Source organism: Lynx canadensis, chromosome B1 (assembly GCF_007474595.2).
Source record: "Lynx canadensis isolate LIC74 chromosome B1, mLynCan4.pri.v2, whole genome shotgun sequence".
NCBI classification, from domain to species: domain Eukaryota; kingdom Metazoa; phylum Chordata; class Mammalia; order Carnivora; family Felidae; genus Lynx; species Lynx canadensis.
In genome coordinates, this window is record NC_044306.2 from 72,997,542 (window position 1) to 73,021,023 (window position 23,482).

General features: G+C 41.3%; 1 protein-coding gene across 2 annotated transcripts in view; it reads right to left on the minus strand.

The window, feature by feature from the left end:
- Positions 1-3,246: 3,246 nt before the first annotated feature.
- LRAT (lecithin retinol acyltransferase) overlaps positions 3,247-23,482 on the minus strand; it is a 44,985-nt gene continuing 24,749 nt past the window's right edge. The window contains exons 5-8 of one of the 2 annotated variants that reach the window (XM_032592883.1): positions 19,392-19,482; positions 11,371-11,567; positions 9,317-9,857; positions 3,247-5,086 (exon numbers count right to left, since the gene is read on the minus strand). In XM_032592883.1, coding sequence (XP_032448774.1) covers positions 4,934-5,086; positions 9,317-9,856 — 693 coding nt within the window. In that variant the 5' untranslated portion in view covers position 9,857; positions 11,371-11,567; positions 19,392-19,482 and the 3' untranslated portion in view covers positions 3,247-4,933. Of the gene's footprint in view, positions 5,087-9,316; positions 9,943-11,370; positions 11,568-19,391; positions 19,483-23,482 lie in introns of those variants that run through there. The other variant, XM_032592884.1, reaches the window with a different exon arrangement.

A 23,482-nucleotide genomic window follows, 5' to 3' on the forward strand; every position in this document is an offset into this window, starting at 1 on the left:
CCTCCATGATCTTGCCTCTTGTCTCTAACATCACCTGGGTCAAGAGCTGTCTTCCTCAAAGAAATGGTGGAGTAGTATGGCGCCTTTCTCTTAAAGCAACAACATAAACACAAGTCATTGTTCTTAGTGACTGGCAGTAATCCCAACTGTGATGTGGGTTCTCACGACCCTGTTGCCTGTGTATTTACTGCTCCTGGCGCCTGTAATGGCATGGAAAAGGGAAGTCTCTTCCACTTCAAATGTTTGTACATTTTACAACTCAGTTAAGGTATTACTGAAAACTTCTTTCCCATCTCTCTTCTTTACTGGCACCCAGCAGGCAGCTACGGGTTTTGTCTCTGCCCTTCTGACACTTTTACAAGCTTATCATTGTTTTGAAATCTATTTACTTGCCATTCTTTCTCATGAGACTGAGCGACTGCAGGACTAAAATTCTAACTAGTTCATTCTTTTGTGGCCCTGCTTGGAATACACAAAAGGTCTGCAAGAAATTAATACATTCATTGGTGGAAAGATTGTCCAATTTATGGGAGACCTTAGGAAGCCAACGTCATATGAAAGAAAGAGAGCCGGAGTCAAATTGTAGATCTGTCTCTGATTATTTGTGTAATTGCAAAGTATCTGAACCTCTGTGCCTGATTTTCCATGTCTGAAATGTGATGAGTTGTTTAAGGGTTTGGCCCAGTAACCTCTGTGGTTCTTAGCAAAGCTGTGAATACATCTCAGGATTGGCCCTGGGATTCGCTCCTACTCACACTTCATCCGCACTCAACCCATAGCCAGAGTAAAATGGCAGGCCACCTTGGTAGTATTAAACATCTACTGACTGAGTTCATGCTTATAGCTCTGTTTTGTTGCTTCTTGGTTTTGTGGAATGGAGAATTGTTATTTAATATGATGCAGAACCTTTTCTACATAATCAAGGTAGGCTTCAAGATGCAGATAACATAGATCATATCAGTCTGAAGGCAGATTCACACAGTTTTAATTTCAAATATGTAAAGCTAGCTTTGCTCAGTAAAGGAAGCTTTGAGAGACAAAATTTTTCAGGCTACCAAGCTTAGAAGAATATTTATGGATATCAAATTCAAAGACAAGAGAGGACAGGATGTATGTCAAATTGATTTTATTTAATACACATATGTACCAAATATAAAACTAATTGAACTAATAGATCTAGGTTAGATAAAATTCTCTAAACAGAACATACAAAACACAATATTAGCAATCATCCTTTCTTATATGCTTCTCATCTATAAAAAGATTTTGTCATCGACATACCTGTGACATTACCGGAAGACATTTTTTTTAATGATTCTTTATTAATTTTGAGAGAGAGAAAGAGAGCCAGAGAGAGCAGGAGAGAGAGAACCCCAAGCAGTCTCCATGCTTAGCACGGAGCCCAACTTAGGGCTTGACCCCACAACTCTGGGATCATGACCTGAGCCGAAACCAAGAGTTGGACGCTTAACCAACTGAGCCACCCAGGTGCCCCTTGAAAAAACTTTTTTTTTTTTTTTGACAGTAATAGTATGAAATAGAAAATGGAAAAATAAATATATCTCTATTCTGAAAAAAAAATTAAACTACAAATCTGTACTTATTTGCTTGTCCTTGCCAAGACATAGAACTAGCAGACCAAAGATCTGGAATATCCAATATACATACAGTCAACCACATTGTTATATTTCAGGAACCGATTTTCTGGCAGGAAAGGATTTATGACTCCTCCCTGACACTGTACCAATAGTTACTCATGAGTCGAATATAAGAATTTGGCTAGTCTGTTGACACTTCCTTAACATGTTTGTTCTCCGCCCCCACAATTACAGTTTGAGAGATTAAGGACCATAACTAGTCTCCTAATAGAGCCCCTTGTCCTGTCTTGCCCCATGCCCCATCCTTCCTTGATACTTTTTGGAGTTACCTCTCTGAACTCAAACCTCCATTGCTTGCTCATAAAGTCCAACCTTCTTGGTCTACACAGGACTTGAACCACCTGATCATTGCTCTCGTTTTCCAGTACCTCCCCTCAGCACCGTTGCTCCACTCTAGCCTCTGAACCACTTGCGTCTGCCTGAATGCCCCATACAGTTTCATGCTTCAGTCAACCAACAGTCGAGTACCTCACACTTATGTGCTAGGCGTGTTGTGAACAGTGTTACTGCATTTGCCCATACTGTTCAGAATGTGTACAATATCCTGCCCAGATCTGTCCCCCTGGAGCACATCCCATTTTTCCAAGTCTCAGGACACAGTCCCTATAGTTTTGGCTTCATCAGGTAAAACCATGTCTTTTTCTGTGCCTTCAATCAGCTCTAGCATAGTCTTAATGCTTCTATGTCAAGGAGGCAATAAACTTTGAGGTCCATGTCTCATTCTTCTCTTCATCCCTAATACCTGCATAGTACTCGACACTTGCATTATTTCATCTTAGCCAAAGCTAGTTCTTTGGCCTTCATCTACATATGGCAACCATATGGTGACAATATGGTGACAATATGGCGACAAAAGAAGCAACAAAAAGCTGTATCAGACACTATGTATCATTCCACAAGTTAGAAGTGAAATTTATAAGTGCAAGGACTTGCAGAATCGTAAGCGTGAGTCTTAACTAATGAAGCCCAGAGACATTCAGCAGAGACACAGGAAGGGCTCAGTTTGTTCCACAGCCAGAATCAAGGATATTTTGTTTCTTTTGCCTCCAGACGCAGCTCATCAAACGAAGCACAACAAAACGAAATTTCCCTTTGTCCTAAACTCAACAAATTCTAGTGTTGTGGAATATTAGATAAATAAAACCTCCTTCCAGTACGCTCTTCCAGTAAGTAGTAAAATACATTAGTGTGATAAAATCACCTCTTGCTGTTTCTCAGCCTAATGTTAGCATTGCCTACTTCAGATTTCTCTGACCTTCAGTAAGATTTTGTTTTTCCTTCTTATTACCATAGCACTGTATACACTCTAATATAGGTAGCTTAAAAATAATATTAATTCTAGACCATGAAATTATAACAGGTCAGTGCCTGGCATGTAATGAACACTCAAATGAATGAGGAATTGGATCTCACTTTAAGGATATGAAGTAAGACTAATTATGTTAATTCCAACCTTAAGTACTTCCCTTAGCATTTAATAAGGGATCATTATCTTTGAACACAGATTTAACATCAGACAGTGGTTTTCACTACCCAAAATACTGAAATCCACAAAAAAAAAAAAAAAAGGCATTTATTTAGAAGGACATCGTGTTTTTAAAAGATCAATTTATTTAAACACTTGCTCCAAGGGTAATAACAGTAAGTGAAAAACCACTAATACAATAGAGTTCTTATAGTGTATACATACTTAAAATAATTTTAAGTGGTTGGAATATGCCCAGAGAAACTTTATTCTGTAGTGTTACCATTTCATGTTTTAACTATTTAAAACATTTAAATTAAACAAAGTTTAATTATTATTAAACTCCAACTGAATGTTAAATTCCAACAGAATGTAAAATCTGCTATTAAATTTGTTCTGATTGGATCACTGAGTGACTGACCCCACTCTCCCCCTAATGCTCACCATGTGACTCATTATTTTGTGATTCTTGATAGTTTATAAAGAAATTTTAATATTTGAAATGCAAGTCTAGCTTGTGGCTTAGTTTTTACAATTTGGTAATTCTGCAAAAGTACTTGAACGCTTGCTTTAACAGGACTGCATCTCAACTCTGATATTAACACAGCCTCAGTGTAACCAATTTTACATGCCTGGCGTTACTAAGACACTCAAAAACCACTTCTAATAGTTATTTCTTTGTGGTATCCTTCTTTTAAGGATATAAACTGTACTTTGTAATGAAATGAAGAAACCTGTTAGCAGACAAATCTGACGGCTTTTAAAAATTATACAGTACATTAGTAAGTGCTTAAAAAGGTAAACCATCCAATGACATATATGCAAACCATAGACATGAGAACACAGACTAAAGAGACATGAGAACACAGACTAAAGTTACTTTTACACTCACTTCTGCAGATGCAGAAGTAACCACACTGGTGGATAATAAAGCAATCAAGAACAAAATTGGTCTCTCATCCGTCTATGTATATGTGGACATCTGCATGTTTGATTGACACATACACACTCCAAATACCCAAATTATTTCAATCCTATATCCATTTACTTCTCAGAGTGGTTTAAAGTAACCCCAGTGACACATAAAAGGAAAAGAAAAAATTGAATGCCAGGCTTCCTAGTGAGTAAAGTCAAATTGAATTGTTCAACTGATGCTATAGGAGCTTTTTCTGCAGGAAAACACAAATTTCTACAGTTCCAGTCGTTATTTTATCATTAAACTCTAACTTTGCCAACATGGTTTCAAGTAATGAAAATATTCTTGACTTATTGGGAATTGCATATAATACATTAAAAAAAAGACTATGAATTTTTTTTTTGCCAATCATCAAACATGTTTTCAACTGAATGAGGGAAATTCTTTTAGTTTAATATAAGTTTTTCAATGAAAAAGAATACATTTATAATAAAGTTAGTGATTTCAATCAAGGAGTCTTATAGTCTTCAAATTCAGGTCTAACAAGAGAAGAGCAAGGATTACAAGAGGAAAAAAACAAACAACAAACACGCAAATAATCTCCTGTGGCCATCACCTTACGGGCTGGTTCTCTTGTAATGTTGAACTCTATTACAAGTTGCCATGTTTCCAAGATTTGCACAGTGCTTTGAAATGCAACTGCCTGAGAAGATTGAGAAAGCCTTTGTTCTTGGGCTTACACAGTAAGCACTCTGCGTGATTCTTAATCACATTTTTATCCAGAACACAGTGTTACAGGTCACATTTTTCTTGAAGATGCTTATACTGATTTGTGCTCTATAAATATAAACATATTTACACACAGAATACACACACTGACACGGGGATATGAAGTCAGCCAGCCATCCATAAGAAGAACGGAATAAAAATTGCAGGAAGGGTAGTATACGATGCCAAGCCCAGACAGACTATAGACGCCAATCCCAAGATTGCTGAAGCAAGAACACTTCTCTGATCACGAATAATTATCTTCACATTCTCACAAAACTGAAAAATAAAATTGAACAATATTAGAAAAGGTAGTTAAATCTAAGAAGAAGCACAGTAAAGCAACATTTTCTCAAATATTTTCTGTCCCACAAAAGAACTAGAATTTCTATTATGACTTCAGAAAGAATTTAAGATGTAAATAGTTCAGTTTCTTGATTTCACATCCCATAGTAGCTGAAATGATGCTTCAGGCAACTGAGCTCACAATGGCACTTGCCTTTGTAAATACAGCATTTTTATAGAAAACTACAGACAGTGTAACTACATAAAAGTTATTCGGGATTAAAGGTGAAAACTTTATACTGCTTGTCAATAACAATAACATATTCTAAAATTATATAGGCAAAAGAATCTCTAACCTTGAATAACAGAATTTAGCCTATTATTGGTGAATTCAGTTCCTACAACTCATTTGAAAATTTGATGATACCAATGATAACTTTCTTTATATGTCTCAGAATCTAAAGACATAGAAAGTCTAATTTTTTTGTCATGTCCCATTACCCGAATAAATTAAATCCAGTCAATTATGGGACATAAAATTGGCTGCTGGAGATAAAGATAAATATGATCCATAGCCCTGAGGAAGGCATTCTTCTCATATATAAATATAAAAACCAATTTTATTCAGAAGTGATGGCTTATGCTTCAGTCCTGGCTCACCTCTTATTAGCTCGAGTAAATCTCATGTAAATCATTGAACTTGTCCACACTACGCTCTTCTCCTCCATGGGAATACTGAGGTTGTTGTGAGGCTCAAATGAGGTTTTTCATGCAAAAGTACTCTGTATTCTTCTATATGCTGCATAAATGTAAGGCATTACAGTAATTTTTATTACTGCTACATGTGTTGACAATTCTCTCTACCTCATCCCTGTGAGGGCAAAATTTAGCAATGAATTGTTCAATTTTTACATATGACTTTTGCTACTCATACTAATCTTAAGCTCCTTTTCTAGGCATGACATTGTATACGCTTTGAGGGTCTCCTACTATACAGTCCTGGATAGATTTAGCAATTCTAAATTCTTTTTTTTTTTTTTTTTTTGTAAGAGAGAGAGAGAGAAGGGGGTGGGAGGCAGAGAGAGAGAGAGAGCTAATCTTAAGCAGAGTCTATGAGCACCGCGCAGCCAGACCTGGGACCTGGTCCCGTGACCCTGTGATCATGACCTGAGCCGAAATCAAGAGTCAGAGGCTCAACATGCTCAACCAACTGAGCCACCCAGGCACCCCAATGTCTTTTTATTTTAAAGCTAGGTTTCTAAATTCTTTTTATTTTTTTTTAATGTTTCTTTATTTTTGAAGGAGAGAGAGACAGAGCATGAGTGGGAGAGGGGCAAACAGAGAGGGAGACACAGAATCTGAAGCAGGCTCCGGGCTCTGAGCTGTCAGCACAGAGCCCGAGGCGGGGCTCAAACCCATGAACCGTGATATCATGACCTGAGCTGAAGTTGGACGTGTAACCCACTGAGCCACCCAGGCACCCCTAGGTTTCTAAATTCTTAATGGACAGAGTATACAAACCCAACATATTTTAACATGCTATCTTGACCATAAGGTTGTCTCTATCCATACTTTTATACAATTGCTAGACAAATACAAAACTTCCTGTCAGTTATCCCGATGTTGTTTTCCTTACGTGTCAAACGGATGATTTGTCTCCTTTTACGGAACAAAACATCGAGTCCCAAACACACAATCATAAAGTGAGGATTAAACTAAATGAAGTTTTCGGGACAATGAGAAAAAGGGCTTGATAGATAATGGGAGAATATGCATTAGGGTAAAAGGTAAGCTGTCTTCATACAGTTAAGCTTCTTTTTATCTTTTCCCTAATAATTTTTAATTACGAAAAATAGAGAATCATTGTGACTCCTTCCCGCAAAAGCAGATTTTCTCAAGGAGCATCATATTTCTAATGTCCTGGTCGTGTTCACTTGGCCATGAGCCTAGGAGGCATCTCTGGTGGTGCTCAACAGGAGGGAATGTCCTGCATTCCTAGAAGGTGTTAAGAAACTTGTAGGGGCACTTTTTGAGCACTGAGTCCCTGGAAATTAAAAGGAGTATTTGCATTCATTTTTTGGCAATGAAAAGCAGTACCAGCAACATAAAAAAAAGAGTTGAAAAAGCGTAAGGCATAGTAATAGTAATTAAAGGGCTTTATAGTTTACAAAACACTGAAATTGTTAACAGTAATATAAAACTCCCTTTAGTTTTAGGATTTCTAAACTTGTTAAAAAGAACTTCACTACAAAAAAGTAAATTATTTTCTTCCAATTTATTTTCAAATTAGTTTCAGGGCTTTTCATGAGGGAAAGTGCTATTCAGAGTGTTTATAAACTCAAATTTAAGAGACAATTTGTAACTCTCAGTGTTAGGCTTATACTAGTGTATGTAATTAAAGAACTCAACAAGCAGACCCCAGACCAAGTAATTCCTTACATTCTGAAAAGTAGAAATTAGTCCTCCTTCAGTATGAATGATCTTCTTCTCTCAAGCAAGACATGTCCAAAAACCGGTTCTTAGAATTGGAAAATTTGGGATGGGAATTTTATTTCCCGGGAAATCTACTCTGGCCAAATTGTTTGTTACACCATTCAAAGTGAAGACAAAAACTCAGTTTCACAAGAGGTGCTATGCGGCAACGGCAATTAAAACACTTCTCCACTTCTGTAAAACCTTACAAAGTTTCCAAAGATGAAAAACTACTCCAACTCGTTATTTATGCAGATTAAATATTTTGCTACCTTAAAAAAAACACTTGTACTGGTTTTTTTTTGTAGAAGTATGCAATACAGTGCCCTATGTGTTCCATGAAAGGGTAACTCCTAATTACTGGATAGAAATACTGTTTTCCTTTAGAGAAATAACTTGCTTGGTTCCTAAGTAAATCTGACGCGTTTCCTTTTGTACACTTTTGGAGCCAGTGTTTGTAAATGTCGTGGAGTTCATTTCCAACCAGGCCTGGACTGGAGTTGTGTTTCTTAAATCATTGCACAGTGCTCTAACTACATTTTTATTTAACTTAGAAAACAATTCTTAGATTGAGACTTTTGCGGTTCAATAAATAATCTACTAGGGTTTCATATTCCGGTGTATAAAAAGCATGATACTTTTATGCTCTGCCACAGAGGAGAGAAAGGTTTTTCCCATATAGGTCAAAAAATTAATCAAGATGTGGAGCAGAACAAAAGTGGTTGCATGGACGCATTCTCTTGGTCTGAAAAATATCTAGACATGAAGACTAAAATATGAAGCTCATTACATGATAGCCCAGGTTTCCATTAAGAGCGAACATTAACAATAACCTCTTTAACAACTACAGTGAAGGCTGAGAAAGCTTCTAATTGCGAATGAAGTTGCAAGTTTAAAATGTTAACTACCTTTAAGTTAAGGTTTCGAAACGAAAGAAAAAAATCCATTTTCCCTCCTTTGGGTCTGTGACGGATTCAATCATCTTGAATGCTAATACTGTTTTTTTAAAAGCACCCATAAAAATTACAACATTTAATGAATCTTCTAGAAAACCAATTGTTTTGCTCTCTGGGGAACCCATAAACAATCTAACCCACCTTCGGAACTAATCCTTAAAGGATGCTTAACAATGAGGAAGTCCACAAGGGGATTAAAGCCTTCAAGGAAAGAATTCAGAATACCAAGGAAATGAGTTCTGTGAAGCCAGACGCAGGAGTAAGGGATCTACCACGGACGTCTTCTTACTGGGAATTTTGATAGTTTATATTAAGCAAAGGGAATTCACTCTGCATTTTACAGACGGAAAAACCTGCATAGCTTGCTTAATTTTAAAGGCACAACAATTTGCACACAGGGTTACAGCTTAATTACAAACTCTGAACGCCTTTTTTCCTATTGCAATTCTTGGGGAAATCTGTAAGCACACGGCGACAGATTTTCTGTTGACCCCCACCCCCACCTGTTCTTCTATCATTTCGACTAGCTGGGTGGACACCCTGGCGACCTCTGCAGCAGTAACTGGGTAGATCTCTTGGAATCGCTGGCAGCGGTACCGCATTGCCACACTTTTTAACCGCGCGTTTCGACGTTATCTTGCAAGCGACAGCTCTATTTATTTACTTGGCCTCCCGTAGGGACACCGAAGAGGTCGTTACTCATTCTAGAACTCAATCCCTGATCCCCGGGTATGGAAAAAAGTCAGGGATAGGAAAGGGCGTCCCCACTGAGCCCACAGGCAAGTCACACGTGTACCTTGTCAGCCTGGGGGCTGATCGGGGTGCCGAATCTGCAGTAGGTCACGAAGTGCTCACAGTTGTTCCACAGGAGGCTGTAGGAAGTCAAGCCCAGCAGCTTCTCCGCTCTCTGCGCCACCTCTTCGTTGAGCAGCGCCTTCCTCTTGAGGGACTTGTCCAGGTGATTGACCAGGATGTCGGCTCCGTAGGCGAAGTCCTCCACTGTGTCCACGCGGACGCTGGCCACCCTGCCGATGACGCCCAGGATGAGACGCTTGTTGGAGACCACCTTCTGGGTGAGCCGCTTGTCGTCGGTCAGGGCCAAGAGGATGTCGGGCATCATGTGGGCGACACGGTTGTCGCCCAGGTAGATGCCGTAGTGGGTCAGGTGGGTCCGCGGCACCTCCAGCACGTCGCCGCGCAGGAAACGGCTGATCTCATAGAAACTGTTCCTCGCCTTGTTTTCGCTCTGGGCGCCGGAACTGAAGAGCTTGAAGTTGGAGATGAGGAGCAGCTTCTCCAGCAATAGGGACAGTGCCTCCAGCATTGGGTTCTTCATCCTGCAGGGAAAAGGGAGTGCTGGGGGTGGGGTGGGCCGAGGCAGGGGCGACCGCCGCCGCTCCGGCACCGGCAGGGCTAGGCGAGCTTGCCGGACAGGGGCGCTGCTGCTCACCTGCAGGCCAGCGGCCCAGTGCCGCGGGGGACTGCAGCTGCCACGGAGGAAGGGGGAGCAAAAAGGAAAGGGGAGAAAGCCTGGAAATTTGGCTCGGCCGCCTCGCACTGGGGACTGAGGAGAATGAGGACCCGACGGCGGCTGACCGCGGGGTCAGTGGGACGGGAGCTGTGAGCAACAAGCTACCAAACGCACCTGGGGGCCGCGCCTGGACACAGGGCAGGTCGCGGAGCTCTAGCCTGGAGCCTTCTCCGAGGCCTTTTATTCCAGGCAGGGGGGCGGGGATGAACGCCGTCACAGACCCGGCAAGAGCGCTGATTGGGCACCGGCTACAAGCGCCGCTCGCGGCGAGGGGCGCGCGGGGCTGCGGGGTGTTTGGAACGCGTCTGGGGCCCCCCAGGTCCGGGGTTCTTTCTCGAGAGCCCCTTCCAGACGCAGGTTCCCTCTGGCGCTCGCGACCTAAGCACTTCCATCCGCTGGGCAGCCGTTTGAAGTACTGAACGAGGCGTGGCCACACAAAAAGTTCCTGCACCTGTCTGAACTGGGGTGCATTCTGGGCGTTTCGGGAACGTTTTCGGTGCAAAAGCCCCCTCCCTCGAGATTTCTGAGCCGAACCACCTCCCTCTAAAGGATTGGATACCCAGAGACCTTACCTTACTAAAATGTTTGCATTCACTCTGCGAAGAGTGCGTGCCTCCAAAGCTTGCGTATTCCTTCCTAAATTCCCTAGAGCCGTAGTCCCACGCGCCGCGGATCGTTCTCCCCTTTAAATGCTTTTTGCTCGAATCATTTTTGCTCTCAGCTGGCGCGCGGGTCGGCGTCCAGGTCCCGCAAACTGGCGAATAGAACCCAAGAAGCCTCTGCATTCGGAGGCACCAGTGACCGTTGAGCGCACGGCTCCGAACGGTAAGCTGAAAAACGGCGAAGCCCCCAACGACCGCCTGGAGAACCGGATTAAAGTCAAGTTTATTTCTCTGGCTTCAGGCTCAGATGGACCCAGCTCGGGTTCACCCACCAGAACGTTGCCGATTTCTTTCAAAGCGCAGCCGCCCGGAGGTGGCCAAGGAAGGATGTGGTACGGCGTTCCTTGCCAGAGCGCCTACAGCGTGACCCAGGCGCAACGGCGAGGGTGGTCCCCGGGAGCAGCCGGGTGAGGGAGCTGCTAACTCGCGGTCCGCGCCAGGTTTGGCACGCGGTGTTCCGACCCTGCGCGGAGTTCCGTGCTAATGCGTCATGTAAATGCTTAAATTCCGCAGACAAAGGCCACAATAGAGAGCCTCGGTTGGCTCCACAAAGCTGCCCAATTCGGGGCTAATAGGTTTCTTAGGGTAGCAGATTCTCCGCTTGCCTGGGGGAGGAGGCTGGGCTGTGGATGATGGATGAAGGGCCATTCATCTTACCTGGAAGATGAAGGGGGGCCACGGAGACCAGGCGGGGAGGAGGCTGGCTTCTAATTATCCTCGGAGGCCCAGCCTTTGCTCTCACCTCCGGCCTGCCGTCAGCGTTCTGCCCCAGTGGTCCCGTTTGCCGGTGGTGACTTCTGTTCATTTCACAAATGATCCCGAATCACATTACAGTCCCAGCATAGAGGAGAAAACTCCATTTCCCACAAACGAATTGAAAGCAGAAGATGGAGAAGGGGAGAAAGGCAGTGAATTGGAAATTTTAAATAATTTATTTCCCCACTCTGCCCCCAAAATTTAAAGCGCGGAGGTACTGAGTTACTGAAATTAATCAGACACTTGGGCGTTTGTTAGCTTCCAGCCGCACACCAGCTCTGTGGCTGGTTTTAAAATCTGGGCAGTCTGGAAATTTTTAAAAATCTGATCCAGACCTCGGCGCATAAGTTAAACTGCAGGCCCGAGGTCGGACTCTAAGGCTCCCTAGTCGCATCCAGTTCTAAGAAAGCATAGATGCCTGAACCTCCAGTGTCGGGAACCAAACGGCTGGGGGAGATCAAAGGGGACTTCGTAATTAGCGATTTCCGTCTTTGGTGGTCACTAATACGGCTTATTAAGGCCTACGACCGTCTCCACCTGGAGAATTTGCAGAGACAGAAGTATGGAAAACTGTTTGACGGCTCCACAGAATATTCTTTAAGAGCAAAAATGTATTAAGGAGAAATCACCCCTAGACCTTCAATGGCTTCATCCCCTCTGGAGGTTTTGTGAAAGAGAGTGCCACACTGATTTGTGTTTCCCCTGCCCCGCCTGCGGGAATTTGGCCTTGGGTAACCCCGAGGAGACTGTAGAACATTTTCCTTTGTCTTACTTCTGAAGTCTTCTCAGACCTCTTAAACTGGGAATGGTTAGGGAAGATTAGGCTGCTTCTCAACCGAAAAAACACAGCGTCCTAAAATGAGCTCTTGTTGGCCCAATGGATATGACCTCCCTATGGTGACCTCACCTTACAAAAGGCAACCCTCACCCTTCTCTGAGTTGTATATATTTTTGTGGCTGAGCAGTCAGTTTTTGATTGCTTCCTAGAGGCACATAACCAATAAATATATGGTTGTATGCTGATAGGTACACTCCCACTAATACTCTTCTGCCTGCATCAATTTTAGCTGAACTATGGGGGAAAAACTGCTGTTAGAAGGAAAGGCCCGAGAGAAATCTAACATTAGAAAGTTCTCCTTCCTAAACCAGAAACTGTTCATTTAGAGCGAGGAACATCCCCATGGGTTGCTGGAAAGACCTCTTGTTTTCCAGATTTTATGAAAGTCAGCTACATTCAACAAGTCTCCATGAGATACCTTAAATGCACGCAAATGTGTTGCCAGGTCTGGCCTAGGAATTCTGAAAGAGCTGAGGCTTTCCTGGTCAACACATAGACTTCACTGGAAGGTCAACTGAGCCTCACCTCAGACACTGCTTCCCCATCCTCCTGCAGAAAGGACATTGACAGCAGCCCCACCCACAGTGCTCAGGCCTGGGTCCATTTCTCCCAGCTGCACAGACCAAGACTCTGCTGGTTTTCTGTGCAAAGGAGGCTGAAATTGGGGTTCACAGAGCCCACTTAACTTCTGGGCCTCATCTTAGAGTCCTTGAGCTCATCGTGGATCCCAGGAGAAAGAGGTCCCACTCTCAGAGACAAGGTACAGAGTCCAGCAGAAGCCTGGAAGGCTAACAGATTTCCGACCTGCACACTTCTTGCCCCTGGAGCCTTTTTGTTCCTCAGAGAAGTCCTTAGAGGATCTGATCACAAAATTGTGTGCTTCCTACGTACTAGGACCTGAACTAAGCATTTTCTCACTTAATCCTCATTACCTTGTGAAGTGCCATCTCGGTTTTATTTTACACAGGAAGAAATTAAGGCCTATACTTTTGCCTCCTTCACTGTGTTCATGTGGATCAGGACTCGACTACAGGTTTCTCTGTCCCCAGGTCCATCACCGCCAGGGAAGGACTGACCTTCCATCCGTCCATCCACCTGTCATCCATTCACTTATTAAATGCCTGCTATATGTCAGGTGCTGTGCTCAGCTCAATGAAATACCTAACCCTAAACTTAGATCTCACACCTTTTCTTTTGAATTTGAATTCATTTCCCTGCTTCTCTAGTGCCATGGGGTCTAATTTTTAGCATCAGCTATTTTACTGCAATAATAAGAAAGATCTGATTAAGGTTCTGGTTACTAGTATTCCCTCACGAGGAAGGCCCCAGCACTTGAGTGGCCACGAAGTCCCATACCCTCCTTAGACATGGGTGTTTGATGTCTTGCCCAAGGGCACAGAGTCAGAAGCAAAACCTAGGTCATCCCAGACTTCCTACTTCTTATACCTTCTTTCCCCTGGCCCCTAAGCCTGATAAATTTGGTTTTCTAAACTTCGTGTTTTATTTTTTTAAGATTTATTTTATTTTTTATTTTATTTTTTAATGTTTATTTTTGAGAGAGAGACAGACAGACAGAGCATGAGCCGGGGAGGGGCAGAGAGAGAGGGAGTCACAGAATCCAAAGCAGGCTCCAGGCTCTGAACTGTCAGCACAGAGCCCAACAAGGGGCTGGAACTCAGGGACCACAAGGTCATGACCCGAGCCAAAGTTGGAGGCTTGACTGACTAAGCTACCCAGGTGCCCCTAAACTTCATGTTTTAAAATTATTGTCCTCCTTTAGAATTAGTTTGTTGTTGTTCTTACATTTTTAAGGTTATTACATTTGGGGGCACATAGATAATAACATTTGTTTTTCTCTGCCTTCAGTTCATTTACATATGCTCAGGTCTGGCCCAGTGGACACAGAGGCCCTCACTGGCTAACTCTAAGGGAGTGGGGAGAATAAAGGCTCTGTGCACATCCCCCTGGAAGCAGAAGAAAACAGCAGACACCTTTTCATGGAGCCTTCAAACTCAGTGCTACCTAGGGTGTTAGGAATCAATTACCTCCTGGGAGGAAGACTTCCCCAGCTTCCTTCCTGGCTGGCTAGCACTTTATTATGAGGGCCTCAATCCTGCCTATTGTCCTTACAAAGATGAAAGGTTGCAGTTCCAGCCAGACAGGATTTAGGGGTTTTGTTTGTTTGTTTGTTTGTTGTGCTAACCATAAAATAACATTGAGCAAAACCAAAGAATGTGCATTTAATATTATGAAGAATCACGACCAAAGTAAATCCAGGCTTCACATAAATTAACAACAGGTTGAGGCAGCTGGGACATAGAGGAAGGAGGCAAAAATCCCGAGTTTAAGGTCGTGTGGTGTCATTCACAGCTAAATGAACTCAGACAAGTCACTTGCCACCTCTGAGCCTCGATTTCATCTTTCTGAAACGGGAATATTTCAAAGGAATGTTTAGAGGATTAAACACAATCAAATGTACTGAACGTACTGTATCACTGCATGGAGATTCATAACACAGTGCATCATCGGTAATATCATATGTGTTATTCTTCAGAGAAACAAGGACAGAGGTGCTTTTCCCTTCTGCTTTGAAACCACAGTCACCCAAGAATGCGGTATAGACAAAGGACATGCTTTTACTCGTAGACCCCTGCTAAGGACTCGGCCCAGAGCCACAGTGGGGAGCAGAAAGCAGGCACGTTTAGAGCTGGGGCGTTGAGTGCGCCCACAGAGGCACGGTCAGTAGGCAGCGGGCAGAGAGGGAACGAATCACACTTATGAGATTTGGAAGCTTCGGCAGAGCTCTGCTCCTCCAGCTGCTCACCACCAGTGAAGTCCTTTATAATCCGTAAAAACAAAGGTAAAGACCAGTCTTTTGTTTTAAGATGCCTCTCAAAACATACAAACCCCCCAAACGTCCATGTTTGAAATGATAAAAGGACATACCGAGGAATGACTAAGAATTTCGAGATGCCCCACGACATGTAAAGCATATTGCGTTTTAAAATACAAATAATAAATGGCAAGTCACGTTACTTCTTAATAAATTCATCTTATTTCCTTTTTATTCTAACTTATCATTGTAAGGCAATAGTAAATATGCGTATTTGGTAACCCAGGTTTGTTAAGAAAAGCACATGTAGCAATAGCCTTGCGCTACATATTTGAAAGGCCACATATTTGAAATGCCACCACTGTAATCGTACCCATGATAGAGGAAGAAATGAGGTATTGCTGTTCCCCAAGCAGGACAGCATTGGCAATTATAACAATAATAATAATTGATTGGGGATCAATGCCATCCTATTCACTATATTTCAAAAATCCTTTGTAAATGCATAGACATTCTAAGGATATAATGACAGGTAATTGAATGCAGAACTTTCTTAGTATCAGGCTAGCTTCAGATACTCCTCTCTGATGGTGTGTGAGATCTCGGAGACTCCTGGGGCCTAGAAGGCCTCATCTGTGAAGTGTTGTGAGCTGGATTAGAATGACATGTTCTCTAAACCCTCCAAGTGTGAATGGGCCTGGGGCCTATGAAAATCAAATTACTCAGGCCCTTCAGAGAGTCTTAACTGTGGTTCTTGGTGAATTTTCACAGTGAGCAATTACCGGAAACAGAAGATGAATTATTGTCTGGTACTTAGAAAATCTTAATAGGATTCACTATTTAACTGTTTAAACAATGCAGTGCCTCATTGAATTAAAAAAAAAGAGAGAGAAAGAAATCACTCATACTCTAGTGAAGCAGTAATTACACAAGAAGAACAGGAAAAATGGGGCAAAAGTTTAGAAGCAGTTGGTCCTGGCAATCAGTGGTTCCTTTGATTACACATGTTCAATGGTACAGAAACTTTAAATGATATAAACACACTGTTTCATCAATATTTTGTAGCAATATATATTATTGCTATGTTTTTGAAAAGAATAACATCTCTTTCATTTCTAAACTCAATTTGAAGGGAGGTAAGTGTACCATTCTGGTATATTTGTAATTACACATACTCTTAACCCACTCCACACTAAAACAAAATTCAGTGTGATTCAGCTAAAGCTGATTCATAACTAAATACTTTAAGCAACACTAAAAAAAAAAAGGGAACTTTGATTTTACATTGTCTCAAATTTCTTAACTGGAAGAAGTCCAAGTGGACAGCTCTCTCTTTAAGCACCAGGCCGCCAGTGTTCTCTGTAGGTACAGACCTTTATGTTTGAATTAAGTTCACTGATTTTTTATCCTGGTTGCCTTCTGCTAGGACATCCCATTAAGTCGGATTACTTGCATTTTATTCACACCCATTCTTTACATGGACAGCACATGAGTGGGGGGTGCGCCTGGCTGGCTCAGTCAGAGTATGTGACTCTTGATCTTGGGGTCGTGCGTTCAAGCCCCACACTGGGTGTAGAGATTACTTAGGAAAAAAAAAGCGTGTGAGTGGAACTGAATTTGAATCACACAATTAATTAAAAAATAAAATAAATTCAATAACTTTTTTTTTTAAAGTTTATTTATTTTGAGAGACAGAGAGAGAGCAGGAGAGGGGCAGAGAGAGAGAGGGAGAGAGATTTCCAAGTAGGTTCTATGCAGAGCTTGAACCTACTGAGCTGCAAGATCATGACCTGAGATGAAATCAAGCATTGGACGCTTGAACCTATAGTAAATTGGTTCAACTCTTCATGTCCTGTCTGTTCATCTACAGAAGGGGTGACAGTATCCATTACCTTCCCTGCTGGTGACCCTCATCGTCTTTTCACCTCCTGAACTTTCTGGAATTCAATTGAGCAATAACTAGAGGTAATCATCCTGTACACCTCACTGCCAAGTCAAATATGACAGTCTAAACTCTTTTTTTGTTTCCTTAAATTATGGATCTCCCAGCCTTTGTCTTTACTTTTGATGAAAGGGACCAGATTTTTTTTTATCCCGTACCCACCCCCTTATCCGAGCTTTGCTTCATTTGGTTTCAGTTATTCATAGTCAACCACAGTCTGGAAGCAGATGATCCTCCTTCTGACATGTCCTCAGATGGTTAATAGTAGCCTAACACTACGTCACAATGTCTGTATCTTCCAACTCACTGCATCTCATCATGTAGGCATGCAGGCATTTTATCATCTCACATCATCACAAGAAGGGTGAGGGCCGTACAATAAGGTATTTTGAGAGGGAAAGATCACATTCACATAAGTTTTATTATAGTACATTGTTATTGTTCTATCATTAGTTATTATTGTTAATCTCTTACTGTGCCTAATTTATAAATGAAACATTATCATAGGTATACATGTATGGGAAAAAAACATAGTATATATAGGGTTTGATAGTATCTGTGTTTTCACAGAACTATCTGCAAACTTGGGGACTTAGAACTATCCCCTGAAGATGAGGGGGAACTACTGAATGTCCTTTATGGCTGTACCATTTGGTTTTCAAATAACAATTTCTGCCTTTCGTCTTTTTTTAAAAAGTGAGTATAATTTAACCAAGTATTTTGCTGTATAGATTAAATGGAAGAAATCTTGAAGATTTTTCTCTACATATTTAAACCTTCAATGTAGAATATCTATCAATTGTTCTTTTTTCAGAATGCCAAATTCAGGAAGAATAAATAAGAAAGAATAATTATTGATATTGTAAAAAAAGTTTATTGCCAAGATTACTGCCCACAAATGTGACTTAAAAAAACTCATTTTGGCAACATTGTCTAGAAATCCATCATCCTTGATTAAAACTGAAGTATTCATAAATGTTCTGAGTTCACAGTGGGCATTCAATAAAACTCCCACTTAAATTTTATCTAATAATTATATTTACCATTTTATTTATGAAGTTGTACTTATTAATTAATTAAGAACCTTAAATCCATTGGTTAATATTTCAAAATTAGTTCTGTGTTTAAGACTGTATTACCTTAGGCAAAGAGTCATCTTTCTGAATGAACTTCAAAGTCCCTATTTATAGCTTCAGAGCCTCCCATCAAGAGCCTCCAAATGAATAGGTTTGAGGTGGAGGCAGGAATCTTCATTCTAACAAGCACCGCAGGTGATTTTCAGGCAAGTGGCCTTCACATCTTGAGAACCACCTTTACCGAAGCTGATCTCTCCCTCTCAAAACAAAAACAAAAACCAAAAAACAAAAAAATTGAAAAGAAAGAGGTGCCTGGGTGGCTCAGTCAGATGCATGATTTTGGCTCAGGTCATGTTCCCAGGGTTGTGGGATCAAGCCCCGAGTTGGGCTCTGCACTGTGCATGGAGCCTGCTTGAGATTCTCTCCCTCTCTCTCTCTCTCTCTCTCTCAATCCTCTGCCACTCTCCCCCTACTCCTGTGCTCTAATTAAAAATCAATCAATAAACAGTTGTGCCAAATCTCAGGTTATTGACAAAAGTAATGATGCTGAGTGAGGTTGATACAGTGGAGTCCTCAGTAAGGCAACTCATACATATATATATATATATAATAATGTATATATATATAGTATATATATACACCTGTGAGAACCTATGAGAAACTCCCACTAAATGAGATATTATAACAACGCTTTTACTCAAAATTACAGAGACACCACTAGTTGTAAATTATTAAGAAGATCTAAACATAGCAACATTACAAAGTAATAGGAAAATTTTAAGGCTAAGTGATACATTGGACTGAGCTTAAGTTAACTGACTTTAGCTCCTTCTTAGGATGACCCAGGCATATTTCAACACGGCTCCATGGTATGTGGGTGGCTGCAGCTTGTTCTCGACAATGATAATAAAATAATACTTTTCTTTACCTCAAAATAATGGCTCTCCTTAATCTATGGAAGACCAAATACTCTTTAGTTTCAAGATTAAGTCTAAATGAACTCTTTTCTTAAATCTTGAGATAGTTTTCTAAGCAACACTCATAATGAAGATAACTTTTTCACTAAGTTATCCAAAAAGACTTCACTCCTATTTTCTTCCTCATTCTGAACTGAAAGCCCTGTAGTATTAGTGTATATGCTATGTTTTACAGAATGTTGTTGATACAGGCTAATGTCAACAGCACATGGAAGAAAGACACAAAAGAGAAAACATGCAATGTTTAGATGCTTACCCGTGGATCACTTCTCAATGAGGTGGTGCTTCCACCGCCAAGAGAATTTTTCAAAATAAAGTTGAATGCATATGTTCCTAGCAATTCATATCTGCGGAATTAAGAAAAGATGAATTATAATACATTTTACCAAATATAAGGACTGCTAAAGGAATTAGCTACCCCCCAAGGAAACCCCCTGTCAGTCTTATAATAGCCATAAAAAATTAAGAAAGGAGATTTAGATGTAAATATGCATATAATAGATATTTCACTCAAGAATGCGGTGACCAAAACACCAAGGCTGAATCCCCCATCAACCAAGATAACGTTTACTCAAAAAAGAAAAGCACTGGTAAATGGGAAGGGGAAGGCATTTTTTCTTTAACTTCTGATATAATTACAAATAGTTGCAAAAGTTATATAAAGAATTCCCATGTATTCTTCTCCCAGATTTTCCAAATTTTACTTTATCCTTTCTCTCTCTCTGCACACACACACACACACACACACACACACACACATACACATTTTTTTCTGAACTATTTGAGAATAATTTGTAGATATGATGCCCCTTTACCCCTAAATTCTTCAATGTGCTTCCTAAAAGAGTCCTAAATATCACAGTATCATTATCAAAATCAGAAAATTAATGCTGCTACAATCATCTAAACTCCAGATTTATTTAGGATTTGCCAATTATCCCAGTAATGTCTGCTATAGCAAAAGAAAATTCCAATTCATAGATTGCAGTCTGGTATGTTTGGCTCATCTCTAATCTAGAGCGATTTCTCAATCTCTTTCATGATATTGACATTTTTGGGGAATGCAGGCCTGCTCTTTTGTAGCCTATCAATTTGTGTTTGATATTCCCCCTGATTAGGTTCAGGTATGTATTTTTGGCAGGAATGCCCCAAGAGTGATGTTGTTTTCCTTTTCATATCAGTAGGCACGTGATGTTGATTTGGTTGGTTCTGGTTAATGGGTTACTAGTGAGAAAAAGAAAAGCAGTCTCTGACTTCTGCTGTCTGAGAATGCCACCATCTAGGCCTTGGTGTTGCTAGGAGATGCACTGGCACTCAGAGCTGGGCCTCGGTGCTCTTGTGTTGAACAGAAACTGTTTCCCAGAATATCAATATTAGTCAAGGCCACTCTGGGACCTTGTGACAAGACCCCTCCATTATCATGTCTGCACACAGACAAAACAATGAACACTGTCATCATTGCACTAATGGCCAAACCTCCCTCTATCTTGGGTAGTATGTATGCCTGTGGCTGCTTTGCCAATTATGGCTCTAGCTTCAGTCTAGTCTTCCTTCCTTCTGTATATGATTTCCTGAGATACCCAATGATAGAATTACCCATACTTCCTGACAGCTTCCAATTCAGAACCATTTTCTTTACCGCTCTCCAGTGTTACCTAACCACCCCCAAATCCTGTAAGTCCTTTCTAACTTCCTTTCACTGAACCGTCCCATGGTTTCTCATGGTGTGCGTTGTTCCTTACCGCAACAATTAATAATCCCAGCTTGGGGCGCCTGGGTGGCGCAGTCGGTTAAGCGTCCGACTTCAGCCAGGTCACGATCTCGCGGTCCGTGAGTTCGAGCCCCGCGTCGGGCTCTGGGCTGATGGCTCAGAGCCTGGAGCCTGTTTCCGATTCTGTGTCTCCCTCTCTCTCTGCCCCTCCCCCGTTCATGCTCTGTCTCTCTCTGTCCCAAAAATAAATAAACGTTGAAAAAAAAATTAAAAAAAAAAAAATCCCAGCTTGCTCGACTACAGGTGCGTTCCTGGTGGTCTTAGCCTGATGCTTAGATGCTTAGAACTGATGCAAGTGATAACATTGCTCAGTTGAGACTACTTACATATCCTGGTAATATCTACCTTTCTACCCGTTTTAGCATCCACGGATGATTCTTGCCTGAATCAGTTATTACTAAGATGGTTGTGATTTCTAATAAGAAATACATGTGGTCTTCCTCCCATTTCTGACACAAAACTCCTAAAACCTTGGGAATTTCGTAAGCCAGGAGGGCAATACAGGTATCTTGTGTTATTTTAATGAGGTGACTTTTGCAATGCCCCTAGACCACCTAAGGACAGGGGTTGTCACCAGAGAAACAAACCATGTAATTAGAGGGTTGGAATTATCAGTCCTACCCCCCCTGACCTCCGCTGAGGAGGGAGGGGCTGGAGATTAAATCAGTCACCCAAAGCCAGTGATTTAATCAACCATGCTTATGCCGTGAAGCCCCCGTAAGGACAAGGTTCGTAGAGCTTCTAAGTTAGTGAACACATAGAGATGTAGGGAGACTGCCATGTAGGGAGATGTAGCAGAGAAGCTCTGTGCCCCTTCCCACATCCCTTGTCCCATGCCTCTCTTCTACCTGGCTGTTCTTGAGTTGTATCTTTTTATAACAGATAGACAATCTGGTGAATAAATGGGGTTTCCTGAGTTCTGTGAGCTGCTCTAGCAAATTCATCAAACCCAAGGAGGGAATAATGGGAACCTCTGATTTATAACCAGGCAGCCAGAAGTACAGGTAACAACAACCTGTGCTTTAGACTGGCATCTGACATGGGGGTAGAGAAGAAAAGTCCTGTAGAACTGAGCCCATGACCAGCAAGCTGTTGCTATCTCGAGGTAGATGGTGTCAGAATAGGTTGAACTGTAGGACATCCATTTGGAGTTGGTGTCCAGAGAACTGTTGGTGTTAAGGGAAAACTGCATCCCTATCCTGCCCCATTGAAATGGGGTCCAGGAATCCAAAATCCTGCAAATGGTAATTTTTTTCAATTTGCATCATTTTTTCTACAGTAAGAAGTTAGATTTCTATCATAAGGAAAAGCTTTCCATTCTCCCCTATTCATTGACATTATTTTGGACTTCACTGTATTCTTATTTTATTCCATCGATCATAATCCGTTAATATGTTATTTATTTTGACGGTCATATTATTTCAAGTTTGTCTTGTGGAAGCTCCTTCAAACTGGCCCGTGTATTCTTTGGATTTGTCTCTATCATTCTTTGACAGATGAAAGGTAAAAAGCATGTCCTCAACAATAGCGGCTTTAACTGAAGAGCATTTTACAGGATAGGTACAGTATGGTCCTTATGGACAAGCATGCCCAGCGCTGTATAGGAGCAATCCCTCTTCCTAACACTCTGGTTAAAGTCTAGCCATAGTTTCATCCAGCTGCCATCCTTACAGTTACTGGTCTGTCCTCCCAAGTGTCAGCAATGACAATGATACCCTTCGTATCAGCAATGGGCTTCCACCAATCCTCAGCTGGTTTTCCCCACTGTTCCATTGACAATTAGTTTGAAGATGCCTTATGCCACGGTGAAACCTGTGTTTTAAAGTACAGAAACACCTTTCCAGTTTCTCTGCTACAGCACTGGCACTGGCATACTGCTATCAGCCTTAAAATTCAAAACTGTTTGCCAGGAGGCAAAAATCGGTGGTAGAAAGCAGGAAGTCTACCCACAGCATATATTGTGTTAGTCATGAGGATGCCAGCAAGACATATTTTCCCCCTAAAATTTTTTGCCTTCAAGCAATATTAGCCTTTGAGCACGGACCAGGCCATATACCACAAAGTATATGCTGAAGTCAGAATATCTCAACAGACAGTTCATGAGTGTTTCCAGGGAAGATTTACTAATGACAAGACAGATATAAGAATTGTATCTTCTGTCCAGTGCTCATTGGGCTTAGAGCATGGGAAAAATATAGATATGTATACAAACAACACATATATTAATAGTATGTTCTAATGGATTGTTATATACATATATATAGGAAAAATATAGATATGTATACAAACAAACATGTATATTAATAGTATGTACTACTAGTACATATCTCTATTTTTCCCATGCTCTAAGCCTAATGAGCACTGGACAGAAGATTATATATATATATATATATATATATATATATATATATATATATGTAATATTTATGTATACATGCATGGAAGTAATTCAGAGAAGATCAACACTGTAACACTGTCTAGGACAGTGTGAAACAGAGTATTGTGACCAAAGTGTGTATCTGTGAAAGGAGAAGCAGAAATGGGGAAATTAAATGAAGAGGGAAAGGCAGCTGAAT